The 13,339-nt window shown below is 46.9% G+C and overlaps 1 protein-coding gene across 1 annotated transcript; it reads left to right on the forward strand.

Moving 5' to 3' along the window:
- The first annotated feature begins 339 nt into the window (after positions 1–339).
- On the forward strand, positions 340–7,090 carry tmem150b (transmembrane protein 150B). The gene is made up of 7 exons (XM_080523858.1): positions 340–402; positions 743–823; positions 1,763–1,822; positions 2,843–2,910; positions 3,243–3,370; positions 5,848–6,025; positions 6,556–7,090. Exons 2-7 carry the CDS (start codon positions 759–761, stop codon positions 6,744–6,746), a joined length of 690 nt encoding a protein of 229 aa, XP_080379984.1. The 5' UTR covers positions 340–402; positions 743–758; the 3' UTR covers positions 6,747–7,090.
- The last annotated feature ends 6,249 nt before the right edge of the window (positions 7,091–13,339 follow it).

Consider the following 13,339-nt stretch of genomic DNA (forward strand, 5'->3'; position numbering starts at 1 on the left):
ATCTCTACCTCCATCTACCTCTGTCTCTCTTTGTCTTTCTCTCCTCTTCCTCTCTCTCTCTCCCTCCCTCTCTCTCTTCCGCCCTATCCTCCCTCCCCTCCCTCCCTCTCTCCCCTCCCTCCCCCTCTCCCTCTCTCTCCCCTCCTCCCTCCCTCCCTCACTCAGACTAACACCCAGCCAGTAGTCATATATACTGTACATAATATACACGATAGCGACCCCATTTATAACCCTGTGTAATAAATGTGCCACACAAGAGAGCAAAGTGCGTCGTTTTCCCCCTCTACCATTGTCCCCTCTACTGGTGTTATTACGGTAACAGTCACGGGCAGTTCGAATGAGAGTTCAGAGTCAGAACAGTTGTTTCAGCCACTTAACTGTAGTACACACGAGAGAGAAACGGTGAGTTATGATGTCTTTGAATGTGTGTCTTATTTCCTTATTTGTTTAAATGATGTCTTAATGTTATCTGTGTTCACCCTTTCACTAACTTTTTAAGAGTTCGGGTTTTAAGGGTTAGGGTCACTTTTTAAGGGTTAGGGTTTTAAGAGTTAGGGTTGTTAAGACAAACACAAATGTATGTTGGTCATTTCAGGGGTTCTTGGTTTGGGAGGTTTGCATTTACCAGGTACCACACCACTGGACCACCCCAGGGTGACATCTCTCTGTGTGTGTGTGTGTGTGTGTGTGTGTGTGTGTGTGTGTGTGTGTGTGTGTGTGTGTGTGTGTGTGTGTGTTTCAGGTGACAGAGAGACGTCATGTGGCTGTGGGCTCTGCTTCCCCTCAGCCTGGCTGTGTTCGGCACGGTGGGAATCTGGACTGTGTGAGTGTCTCTCTGTGTGTGTCTGTCTCTCTCTCTGTGTGTCTCTGTCTCTCTCTCTCTCTGTGTGTCTCTGTCTCTCTCTCTCTGTGTGTCTCTGTCTCTCTCTCTCTGTGTGTGTCTCTGTCTCTCTCTCTGTGTGTGTCTGTCTCTGTCTCTCTCTCTCTCTGTGTGTCTCTGTCTCTCTCTCTCTCTGTGTGTCTCTGTCTCTCTCTCTCTCTCTCTCTCTCTCTCTCTCTCTCTCTCTGTGTGTGTGTGTGTCTGTCTCTCTCTGTGTGTCTCTGTCTCTCTCTCTCTCTCTCTCTCTGTGTGTGTCTGTCTCTCTCTGTGTGTCTCTGTCTCTCTCTCTCTCTCTCTCTCTCTCTGTGTCTCTGTCTCTCTCTCTCTCTCTGTGTGTCTCTGTCTCTCTCTCTCTGTGTGTGTCTCTGTCTCTCTCTCTGTGTGTGTCTCTGTCTCTCTCTCTGTGTGTGTGTCTCTGTCTCTCTCTCTGTGTGTCTCTGTCTCTCTCTCTGTGTGTCTCTGTCTCTCTCTCTCTGTGTGTGTCTCTGTCTCTCTCTCTGTGTGTGTCTCTGTCTCTCTCTCTCTCTCTGTCTCTCTGTGTGTGTCTGTCTCTCTCTCTGTGTGTGTCTCTGTCTCTCTCTGTCTCTGTGTGTGTCTCTGTCTCTCTCTGTGTGTGTCTCTGTCTGTCTCTCTCTCTGTCTCTCTCTCTCTGTCTCTCTGTCTCTCTCTCTCTGTCTCTCTGTGTCTCTCTCTCTCTCTCTCTGTGTGTGTGTGTGTGTGAGTGTGAGTGTGAGTGAGTGAGAGAGAGTGTTTGACTGACATGACTGACTGTGTGTGTGTGGGTGTGGGTGTGTGTGCGCATGTGACTACACGACAAACTTTGAATCTCTTTCCTGTCCTTGTTGTTGTTGTTGTTGTTGTTGTTGTTGTTGTTGTTGTCAGGTTCGGCATGGCCGTGCACAACGGATCAGTCAACGTGACAGAGGAGTTCCCGTACATCAGGTAGGTTGGTGACACCGACGTCGCCATGGTGACGGGTCGCTTTCTAACAACGTTCATCACAACCAGGGTTGCCAGATGGGATTGACAATAACCCATATAATTAACCCAATAATTCCAGCCTAACCCATATAATTAACCCAATAATTCCAGCCTAACCACGGTCCGTGAAAAAAACGCTAAATCCACCAAAAACCACCAGCCCAAAACCTAGATTGTCAGAAAACCGCTAGTTACTCTCAGGCAGGTTGCCCATCTCCTGCCCCCCTAAACTGTATGTCTGTTGCCAACGATGTTTGTAAAATAAAATAAAAACCCTCCACATTGTATGTAGCTATTAGGGTGTGTGTTTTAACTGCATGCATTTTGTAACTTTCAGGCACTGATATTTTGATAGCGCCTAAATGCTATATATCCAGCCCAACCTAAATGCTATTTATCCAGAACAACCTAAATGCTATTTATCCAGAACAACCTAAATGCTATTTATCCAGCCCAAACCGCACAAATGCTTTTTTTCCGGCCCAGTGTGATCAAAAGTAGCCCATTCGGCGGGAACCCGCCCCATCTGGCAACCCTGTTCACAACGCCACCTCAGATATACCCTATACCCTAACCCTAATTACAGTATATATATAGTGTTCTATGTGGTGTTTTTTTTTTTTAGCAACAACATTCTGATTGGCTACAAAATTAAGCGTCGTCATGTTAAAAGGAATCGCCTTCAAATGACCTTTACATCAACTCTACCGTCTCACATTTATATAGATGACTTAAAATCGTGAGAAAAAAATCGTGAAAATGAGCTAGTTTCATATCTGTTGTTGAGTTAAACCTCAGGTTTTCAGTTCCTGTCTCTCAGCTGTGTTTTTCTCCTGACACTGTGTGTGTGTGTGTGATGTGTATGTGTGTGTATATGTGTGTATATGTGTGTGTGTCTGTGTGTGTGTGTGTGTCTGTGTCTGTGTCTGTGTCTGTGTGTGTGTGTGTCTGTCTGTGTGTGTGTGTGTGTGTGTCCCTCAGCACCTGTGGGACCTACACCCCCCAGAGTTGTGTGTTCTCCCAGATCTGCAACATCTCTGCTATCCTAGGTGAGTGTGACGCACACACACGCAGACACACAGCCGCACGCACACACACACACACACACACACACACACGCACACATACACGCACACACGCACATGCACACACACATATACGCACACACACACACACACACGCACACACACACACACATTAATGGGTGCTTTATATGAAGAGCATTAAGACATGTAAAAACACTGTTGTACGCACACACACACACACTGCTTCATTACCTCTCTCTCTCCCTCTCTTCCTCCCTCCCCCCCCTCTCTCTCCCTCTCCCCCTATCTCTCTCCCTCTCCCCCCATCCCCCCCCTCCCCTCCTCCCTCCCCCCAGCGGTGTGGGTGGTGGTGTTGAGGTTCCAGCAGGTCAGAGACTACGGGGACCACGGGAGGGTCAACACGGCCAGCATCGTGCTGGGGTTCATCTCCTCTCTGGGCATCTCCTTCATCGGCAACTTCCAGGTGAGTCTGGGGCTGTGTTCGAAATGGCATACTGGGGTGACTTACTGTACATAAGACATCCCCTAGGCCTAGACTAGGAAGGAGGTACGGCTCCTTTAAGACAAGGAGTTGAGAGTTCAACCCAGGGGCTTTCTGGGTAGTGTTGAGAGTTAGCCATTCCTGTTAGAGACACGAGAGTTTGAAGTGAAGTTGTGGTTACCCTATGCTGTTGCACTGTTATGCTATTGCTGCTGTTCTGACATTCTAGGTTGGGAAGTAAAAACGTCCGACTCGACAACCTGTCTACGGTCTCCTCGTTTCTACTCAATACTAGCATACTTCATACTAGCATACTCAATGAGTATATACTGCATACTGCCTACTAAATTCATAATAAGTATGCCAAACCCAGCCGACCGTTTACACAGCAGTATGCATTAGGGGTGCAACGGTTCAGTTGGCCCACGGTTCGGTACGGTTCGGTATTTTGGGTCACGGTTTTCGGTACGGTTCGGTTCAGAAACAAATGCTACTATTTATTTACAAACTGTTACTTTACTTTATTTTGCTTATACATAATATGGAACTTTAACATACACATGTATATGTTATGTATATAATGTATATATAATTGTATATAAACAAAAAACACTTTCAAATGTCCAAAAATAAATAAACACTTTCGAAAGTAAAAGTGCACTTTAGCCTTGACAGCTGGTAGCCCGTATACAAACAGGAGGAAAACAAATTCACACTACAAAAGTAACACTTTCCACATAGCGTTCCAACATGTCATGTGTTGTATTCCAACGAGTTGCGACATCGTGGATTAATTTGTGTTTTGGTAAATCTAACATATCTTGTTTAATTGTCAGAATACGGTGGGCTGTGGTGCTTTTGTGGAAGAAAGTGACTGCATGTCTGATCTTACCCAGGAGGCGGGACACCGGGGTTATTGCCACTGCCTTCTTGGCGGCGAGATTTACGACGTGCGCAAAGCAGCCGATCTGTGGCCCCAGTCCACCAGCTTCATGGATCGCATTTACGATATTTGCTGCGTTGTCTGTTGTTACGGGAATTGTTATGTTTGGCCTCTCCAACTTCCACTCAGTCACTGCATTTGTTAGTTCCTCTGCCAGGTGCGCGCTGGTATGGCTTTCGTATAGTGGACGAGTTTGCAGTACTGCGCTCTTCATCTCCCAATCCGGTGACATGTAGTGGACCGTGACAGTGAGGTAACTCTCCGTTGCCCGGGAGGTCCAACCCTCCGTAGTCAGTGCAAAGCTCTGTGTTTTTGCCAAATCGTCTTCAATGCCTCTGCGCGTTGTTTGGTAAATACCGGGGATTATTTTGGTGCTGAATGATGTACGGGAGGGGACACTGTAACGGGGCTCGAGAGTTTTTATCAGATTTCGAAAACCCAAATCTCCAACCACCGAAAAGGGCTGCAAATCCTTTGCAATGAACATCCCCACTGCATTGGTTATTTTTTTGTGTTTCTCTGAAGTGGTAGTGTACGTCTGTCCGAACGCATCAGAGAGAGACTGCTGTCTGCTCACTGACGCTACCTGACTGGCTTTCCTGCTCCCAGTCAGTGTTATCGTTGAGTGGTAGCGGCGAATATGCTGGTTCATGTTAGAGGTGCAACCATTTGCATATGGCACACGCTTTAAGCAGAGCTTGCAGACAGTAATATTTCTGTCCACTGTTTCCCCCCCCTTATTGTCGTATTCAACGGGAAAAGCGAAATGACCCCACACCGCAGACTTGTAGGAATCCGGGGCTTCCTCAAACTGTTGCGGCGCTCTCAGAGCTAATTTACGAACGCAGCCAAATCGCAGCATAAACCGAAAACCGTCACGGTTCACTAGTGAATTGAGCCGTGGAACGCAAACCGTACCGTCCGTAAAAAAAACGAGAACCGTTGCACCCCTAGTATGCATACTGCCTCCCAGAATGCATTTCGCACCGGCCGGCAGCGGGGAATTTAAATCCTCCATTTTAAACCTCCATGGGCTAAAAGCTGTAATTTTGTCTCTACAAGTGTTAACATGTCATTTTAATATGTTTTCAGGCGAGAAGGTAACCATATACAGTATATTCCCAAAATGTGTCCAGTTTATAAAAATAACCCCTTTATATATCTGATCTGACGTTTTTTTTACCTCTTCTGTTCGCTAGCTACATTACGGCTGCGTTCGTAAATTCGCCCTGGAAATCTGATCAGCACTCATATGCCTCTTGTCCAATCAAATGACCTGGTCCCTATGACGTTGTATGACAGTGTGCACTTCGGCGCTCTCAGAGCGGATTTACCTTTCTCTACCTCTCTACCTTTTCTCTATCCTTTCTCCCTCTTTCCCCCCCTCCTCCCTCCCACCCTCCTTCTCTCCCTCCCATCCTCCCTCCCCTCCCTCCTTCCTTCCCTCCAACCCTCCCTCCCCCTCCCCCTCCCCCTCTCCCCCTCCCTCCCTCCCTCCCTCCCTCCTTCCCTCCAGCAATCTGTAGTGATGGGGGCCCACCTGCTGGGGGCGTTCCTGGCCTTCTTCGTGGGCCTGGCCTACTTCTGGGTGCAGGTGTGGCTCACCTACCGGGCGGGGCCCCCCCAGGACCGCCGGTGGGCGGGGCCTCTGAGGGCCACCTGCTGCAGCCTCTGCACCGTCCTGGTCGTAGCCAGTATCCTTGTTACCAGCTGGGGGGGTCAAAGGTCAAACCTCTCTGACCTCTAGGGGGGATGGGGGAGGGCACAGCGCCAGAATATCTGCTGGCACAGCACCAGAATATGTTCAGAATATGAAGACCACAGCACCAAAAGTTCAGGTCTTTTGCTAGCATATCAGCCCAGTAGAGCTCTCAGGTCTTTTAGCATATCAGCCCAATAGAGCTCTCAGGTCTTTTAGCATATCAGCCCAATAGAGCTCTCAGATCTTCTGCCAGTTTACATTAGGGATGCAACCTCAGCAAATATGTTCAAGTCAAGACTAAAACCCCATCTTTTTAACATTGCCTTTAAATGACTAAATCATTAAATGATCATTTATATAATGATTGGAGCACTTTGAGATGCAACGCGTGCAGGAAAAGTGCTGTACAAATAACGGTTATTATTATTATTATTCTCATTATTATTTATGATTATATTTTTGTTCAGTATACATTACAGTGGCCTTGTGCTCCTTGACCCTTGACCTCCCCCCCTCCTGCAGTGTCCATCCTCCACAACACAGGGCAGCGGTCCGGGGCGGCCATGGCGGAGTGGGCCCTGGTGATGGTGTTCTTCTCCCTGTTCGGACTGTTCGCTGCAGAGTTCAGGCACATCGACTGCCATCAGCTCACCGTGCAGACGCAGCAAGGCCTCAAGAACAACAACGCTGCTTTGGCCCAGCAGATGGCGTAGTGGCACAGTGGAGGGGAACAGGAGATGTAATACGGGAGGTAACCAGCAGGGGGGGGTCGTAGTAGTAGTAGTGGCACAGTGAGGTGATCAGTCAGGTGGTCAGTAATTCATTGATTGAATGTGTTGGTGTTGTTCTGTCCCTCCTCCTTCCTCCCTCCTCCCCCTACGTCCTCTATCTCTCCATCTGTCTCTCCATCTATCTCCATCTATCTGTCTCTCTCTCTTTGTCTTTCTCTACCTTCCCCTCGCCCTCTCTCCCTCCTTACCTCCCTCTCTCCCTCCCTACCTCCCTCTCTCCCTCCTTACCTCCCACCCTCCCTCTCTCCCTCCCTTCCTCCCTCCCACCCTCCTTCCCAACCAACAATGGTGCTTTGGCCCAGCAGATGTCGTAGTGGCACAGTGGTGAACAGGAGATGGTCATATCGTCACCTTAAAATAATGGCTTACGTCATATTTTATATTTGAGGAAAAAAAAAGACATGTTTGTAATTTGTAAAATAATATAGAATATATGATATTTAGGCAAAAACATAATTTTCCTCAAAAGGGACGTAAGCCATTGTTTTAAGAAGGTTGCGATTTCTATTTTGGGGCGTGGCTTAGCGATAGGCTCATTAGACTACCCAAAGTAAGACAGCGGAGGACTGGGTGACTGATGCTGACTGGTTGGTTGATGATTGACTTACTTAGTCAAATGTATCGATTTGTAAGTCGCTTTGGAATAAGGCGTCTGCTAAATGCCAAAAATCTAAGGGTGTGTTCTCACTAGAACATTTGCTTCACTTGGAATCGGAGTTTAGGATAAAGTTCGCTTTGCTCTGCGTCGTTTGGAGCTGTGAGAACGCGCATTCGAAGTCGCTCCCGCAGCAAAGAACCCTCGGATGCTCCGCTTGAAAAGGGTGGTTTCACTCCGGTTAGAAACGACGCATCCGTCACTTTGCTTCCCTTCGCTTTTGGTGAGAACGCTGCTCGAGGAAGTCCATAGGAAAACAACAGCGCACGCGTGTTGATCTGGATAAGAGCAGGACGAACGGGCAATTCTAAATTTTTCTGACCAATCAACTACCACGTCTGTTGCTTCGATTGCGTATGTTACTTTGTTTACATGAAGGGCTGTGAGAACGCAAATCAGAGAAATAATTTATGCAACAATGTTGCGAACTCATCCACTTGCTCCGGGTCTCAATTATGACTTTCATGTGAGAACATGACCTAAATGTAAATGACTCGGAGGAAGACGCAAGTGGAAATGTCAGTCACCCTGTTCCTCTAACACGCAGGTTGGATGAGTGCTTTGGTGTTGCTTTGGCTAGTCTAATAAAAGTGCCCAGGAAATAGTTTTCCCAAACATTTTTAGCCTTCTAATGAACTGATGCCATGAGAAATGAGAGGAAACAATAAAAAAGTTAAAAGTCATAACATAAACAAAACAAAAAAAGGGTTCTTCAGGTGAAATATTGAGCCTATTCAGCCTTTGACAATGCAACAGGTCTGTTGGTGACATATTCTCAACCTGTCTTACTCGTCACTTATGTCCTGTACCAGTGGCGGCTGGTGATAAAAATGTTGGGTGGGGCACAGGTTATGGGGGCATGCTCCACGGGGAAGAATATCAACTTTAAAATCTGGATTTACAGTCGATTTTAGCATGAGAATATATATATAACTTATTAAAGGGCAAACTGCAAACACAACAAAAGTATAATGCACAACAACTGACAAATCAACTGGAATAGTCTTTGTTAGCAGAGTAGACCTAATGTTAACAGAATGGACTTATACCCTTTGTCTATCTGTGCAGCGGTAAGGTGAATAATTCTAGCAGTACTGTCCAGACAGTTGTCTTGTTTAGCCATTCAACTAGGCATTATTTATTCAATGGAGAAAGACATGGAACACAATGCAATTGTGATAATAAATGTGTTCTTTGTTACTTCTTTAATTAAATTAAAGTGTACCTTTCTATTATCATACAATATTTCCTTGAACATGTAAACTCTATAATCATACAGTTGTCTTTCTATTAGTTGTCTCTGTCATACTGAACTGTTTGTTATCATCCTGAACTATCTCTGTTGCTCACCTCACCTCAGTTCTGTCTCTATTGCTCTCCTCTCCTGTTGTCTGTCTCTCTGTTGCTCTCCTCTCCTGTTGTCTGTCTCTCTGTTGCTCTCCTCTCCTGTTGTCTGTCTCTCTGTTGCTCTCCTCTCCTGTTGTCTGTCTCTCTATTGCTCTCCTCTCCTTGTTGTCTGTCTCTGTTGTTAAGTCGCGACGTGTTTCCGGGTCCAAAGTTGGCTGAGGCGCTGTCTTCGAAATGCCGCAATAATAATAATAATACATTATATTTATATAGCGCTTTTCCGAGGCTCAAATACCCTGACAATATGGGGAAAACGGGAAAGTCCTGTGTCCCTTGTTGTATGAATAGATCCGAGTCTAAAAAACGATTAAACTGTCATTCTACCGCTGTAGTACACTGGTATTCTGGTGCAGAGAATTTCTGGTTTGGACCCGGAAATTGCAAAACGTCACGTTTAACAACCGGATATTCAGGGCTCTCAAGTCTCACGCATTAAAAAAAAATAATTTGTATCCAATGTTAGGTGGCCGTCGTGGCCCCCTAGTGGTAGTGGCCCTAGGCTGCAGCCTAGGCAAGCCTATAATCTGCGCATGCTCAGGGCGCACTTTTCTGCGCCCCAACCGGGAAATAGGAGACAGCCAATTGGAGCGCTGCTACAGCTCACGTGTAAGCCAAAAGTATTTGGACTGCCATAGAGTCCCATTCGGCCAGCGTCCCCGACTCCCTACCCTATGTATTTTCACAGTGAATTTTACACACACACACAGATAAAATGTTTATTGTATTGGAGGATTTTTAATGAATGCTGATAGGCGCCGACAGAATATCAGCCGCATTTTATGAATAAACAAAAACATATTTTACAAGTAGCAACTAGGAAGTGGGGCCGCGTTGGAAGGTGGGGACGGCGCCCTAGTGCCCTCTATTGGCCAGCCGCCACTGTCCTGTACAATTCGGTTGTTAAGTCTGACGTCAAACGTGACGTTTAGCAATTTCCGGGTCCAAATAAAAAAAATCCCCGCACCAGAGTACCAGTGCACTAAAGTGGTAGAATGACAGTTCAATCATTTTTTAGACTCTGATCTATTCATACAACAATGGACACAGCACTTTCCTGTTTTCCCCATATTGTCAGCGTCTTTGAGCCTCGGAAAAGCGCTATACAAATATAACGAGTTATTATTATTACTGCGGCATTTCGAAGAGAGCGCCTCAGCCAACGTTGGACCCGGAAACACGTCACGACTTAACAACCGAATTGTCACTTTTTCTATATTGAATCATGCCTATTGCCTTATTGTCTGTGAATTGTCTGGATACGGCTAATTATCTTATTTGTCACTTATGTCCTGTTCTATTGTCATTTTTTGTTATCTTGAATTATGCCTATTGTCTTATTGTCTTATGTTGCAATGTCAGGAACCCAAGCCTAAGAATTGTACTCTCTCTACACTTGTGTAATGTGACGTAACAATAAACTTGAAATTTGAAACCAAATGTGTATGTATGTACAGTATGTATGTATGTGTGTGAGTGAGTTAGTGTGTATGTTTGTGTGTGTCTGTGTGTGAGAGAGAGCTTGTGTGTGGTTCGACCAATCAATGTTTGTGTTGTGTTATGCACCAACATTGCATACTCTCCTCATAAACCTTTTATTCCTACAGCGTGTTATCCTGGCCTGTTTAGACTGTCCAATGCTAATGTTACCTCATCTCACACCACATACATCCACTCTGTGGTTCAGACCCATGTACTAATGGTATGGTAGTGTGAGGCTCACTGGAGCAGGGTCAGAATGGATCTACTGCCCCCTATCAGTGAGTAATGGTAAATGCTCTATGTTTCACCCTTAGTATATCCACACAATGGTGTAGTGGTAGCGCCCTCTGGTGGCTGTAAGCAGTAAATGTAGGAGTATTTCCTATTCGGTGTCAATAAATCAGTCTGGTAATGTGGTTGATTAAATCCAACTGTGGAATGACAAAAGACAAGGAGTACAATAGGTTGAATGCAAGACACACATTTAGTCAACTAGGTAGATGCAGAGATAGATTCAGGTGTCTTCTGGGTCTTTCTTGAGGCCTTCTTGAAGGGCTTACAAAGGCCCTTGCCGACGGCTTTGGGTGGGTTTTAGGAGAGCTGAGTCTGAGTGACTTTTGCCAGTTCCCGCATGGTCCACAGAGATCTTTCCGTGTTCAAGCCTCAGGCTGTTCAGGCGGTCGACCAGGTCGCGGGACAGAGCCTGGACCTTCCCTTGGGAAAGGAGCTCCTCCAGTCTATCCAGAGGGACAGAGCCTGGACCTTCCCTTGGGAAAGGAGCTCCTCCAGTCTATCCAGAGGGACAGAGCCTGGACCTTCCCTTGGGAAAGGAGCTCCTCCAGTCTATCCAGAGGGACAGAGCCTGGACCTTCCCTTGGGAAAGGAGCTCCTCCAGTCTATCCAGAGGGGCAGAGGCCTGCTGCAGCTCTGCAGGACTGAGTATGGTGTCCACAATGGCAGCCATGGAGTCCCAGCCCATGAAGATTCCAGCATTGAATCATTCTGATCATTCTGATCATCATCACCTTCGCAGTCGATTGTTGATCTATGCACAATGGGGCAACTTATGACCTTTTGGAGCTCAGATGGAGATGGGGTCCCAGGAAGTGTGACAGACGTATCTTCCAATGTCTTCTCCGACCTCAATGTTTGAGAGGACTGCGTGGATACAGGGGAGGTGGTCGTCTCCAAGTTCTCCAGCATAGTTCCCACTAAGCTGAATAACTCGGACAGCTCACCTGTCCTGTTCAACTGGTCAGATTTAGACATGTCCTCTTGGACCACACCCAGGATTTGGCTGATGCGCTACTTGGGTTTCTGTCTGGGGCTGCTTTTGTGAAGACAGAAATTTCCTCAGCTTCTGCCGCAGACTGTTGTACAGCCTTTGTGCAGTGGACCAAATGTCCGCCTCGGACACGCTAACCCCACTCTCAGACGCCTCCGGGTCTCTAACGCTGCCAGGCGCAACTGGCCTCTCTGGAAAAGGCCTTTCACACCGTCCACAACGGTGCCAAAAATATCCGCTGCCGCCGAGTCGGTAGTGGCAGAGGACGTGGTGGGAGAACCCTGGCTGACCCCACTGGTGACGGACTCAGAGGACTTAATGAGGACGTTCCTCACAGCGTGAGTTCCCCTCCTCTTAAACTCTGACAACCTCCTCCCCATAGAGGTCTCAGACTCCACTTTGATGCTGCTCACCACTGAGTTCAGAGGACGATCTAGAAGAGGATTCAGAGAACTGTCTGAGGTTGTTGTAGTAAAAACGCTTAACTGGGCAAGAGCGTCCACCAAAGAGTGGTGTTAGAGAGTCTTCGGACGAGCTCCACCCGATAGAGGTCTCAGACTGACATTGATGCAAAAGTGGTCAGTATCCCTCCGATGACTTCCTTGGTGCTCTCGTCAACAAAGGTTTGGGAGTCGGATCCAGCCGCAAGCTGCTGGGAACGCTCCCTCAGAGAGAAGGTCTCCATGTCCCCTAGGCTGTCTGAGGGCGTGTAAACCCTTAGCTGGGCGAGCACATCTGCCACAAAAACACCCGCCGCAAGAGACTTCAGACGACCTCCTCCCGGGGGTTTGGGAGTAAAAACCAGCCACAAGCAGCTGGGAACACTTCCTCAGAGAGGAGGCTCCGTGTCCCCAGAGCTGACTTCCTGTCGGGGTTCCTCTAGGGGTGATGACGTCACCAAATCTGCTCTACCGGTGGTGGCAGAGCCCATGTTGAACAATTGTGCCACTTTAGTATGGAGGTTGTTATACAACCTCAACGTGGCTGAGAAGACCTGCTGCCTCCTGCTGGGACATCCACCCAACTGGCCATCATAGGAAGTGAGGAGTTCCACACACAAGCCTCAAGAGCTGTCAGCGGGATTCTTCTGAGAAGAAGTGGATCATCTTCCACAAATGCTTTCGACGGTGATTGTGTGGACAAGATCGTCGATACGTAAGCACACGTATCTGAGTGTGCTCAGCTGGTCCAAATCATTGGAAATAAGCTAAATGATGACGTCGAGGTCAAAGAGTGAGTCGATATGTTTGTGGCGGAGGTGAAGGCCGTGACAGCGCAGGCCGTGGAGGCGGGGGACACAGTTCACAATATCAGATTCATTCAGTTTGGGCTGTGGCGAAATCTACAGGAGGAAGATATACAGAGGTTAAAAACAAGTTTCTCATGAATGTTTATGGCACCCGGTCTGTCATTATGACGCTGCTGTTATGTAGACCTTATGATAAGATTCAAGTTTAATCAAAACGATCAATCAATAGGCTTGTCATACACTTTGCATTATAAGGATTGATATCATTATCATTGTCTTATAATTCACCCACCTGTTTAAATGTTTTTTGTTCATTTGAGTTATTCTACTGTTCTCAATAGAGTTAATAACAAAGGCTAAATAGCAAGGGGTGTGTTTGCTTTACTAAATGTTTACTGTATGTTGTAATCATATGACAGTGGGTACATATTTGAGGAGGA

This window comes from Nansenia antarctica (assembly GCF_963989245.1).
Source record: "Nansenia antarctica genome assembly, chromosome: 2".
NCBI lineage: Eukaryota > Metazoa > Chordata > Actinopteri > Argentiniformes > Microstomatidae > Nansenia > Nansenia antarctica.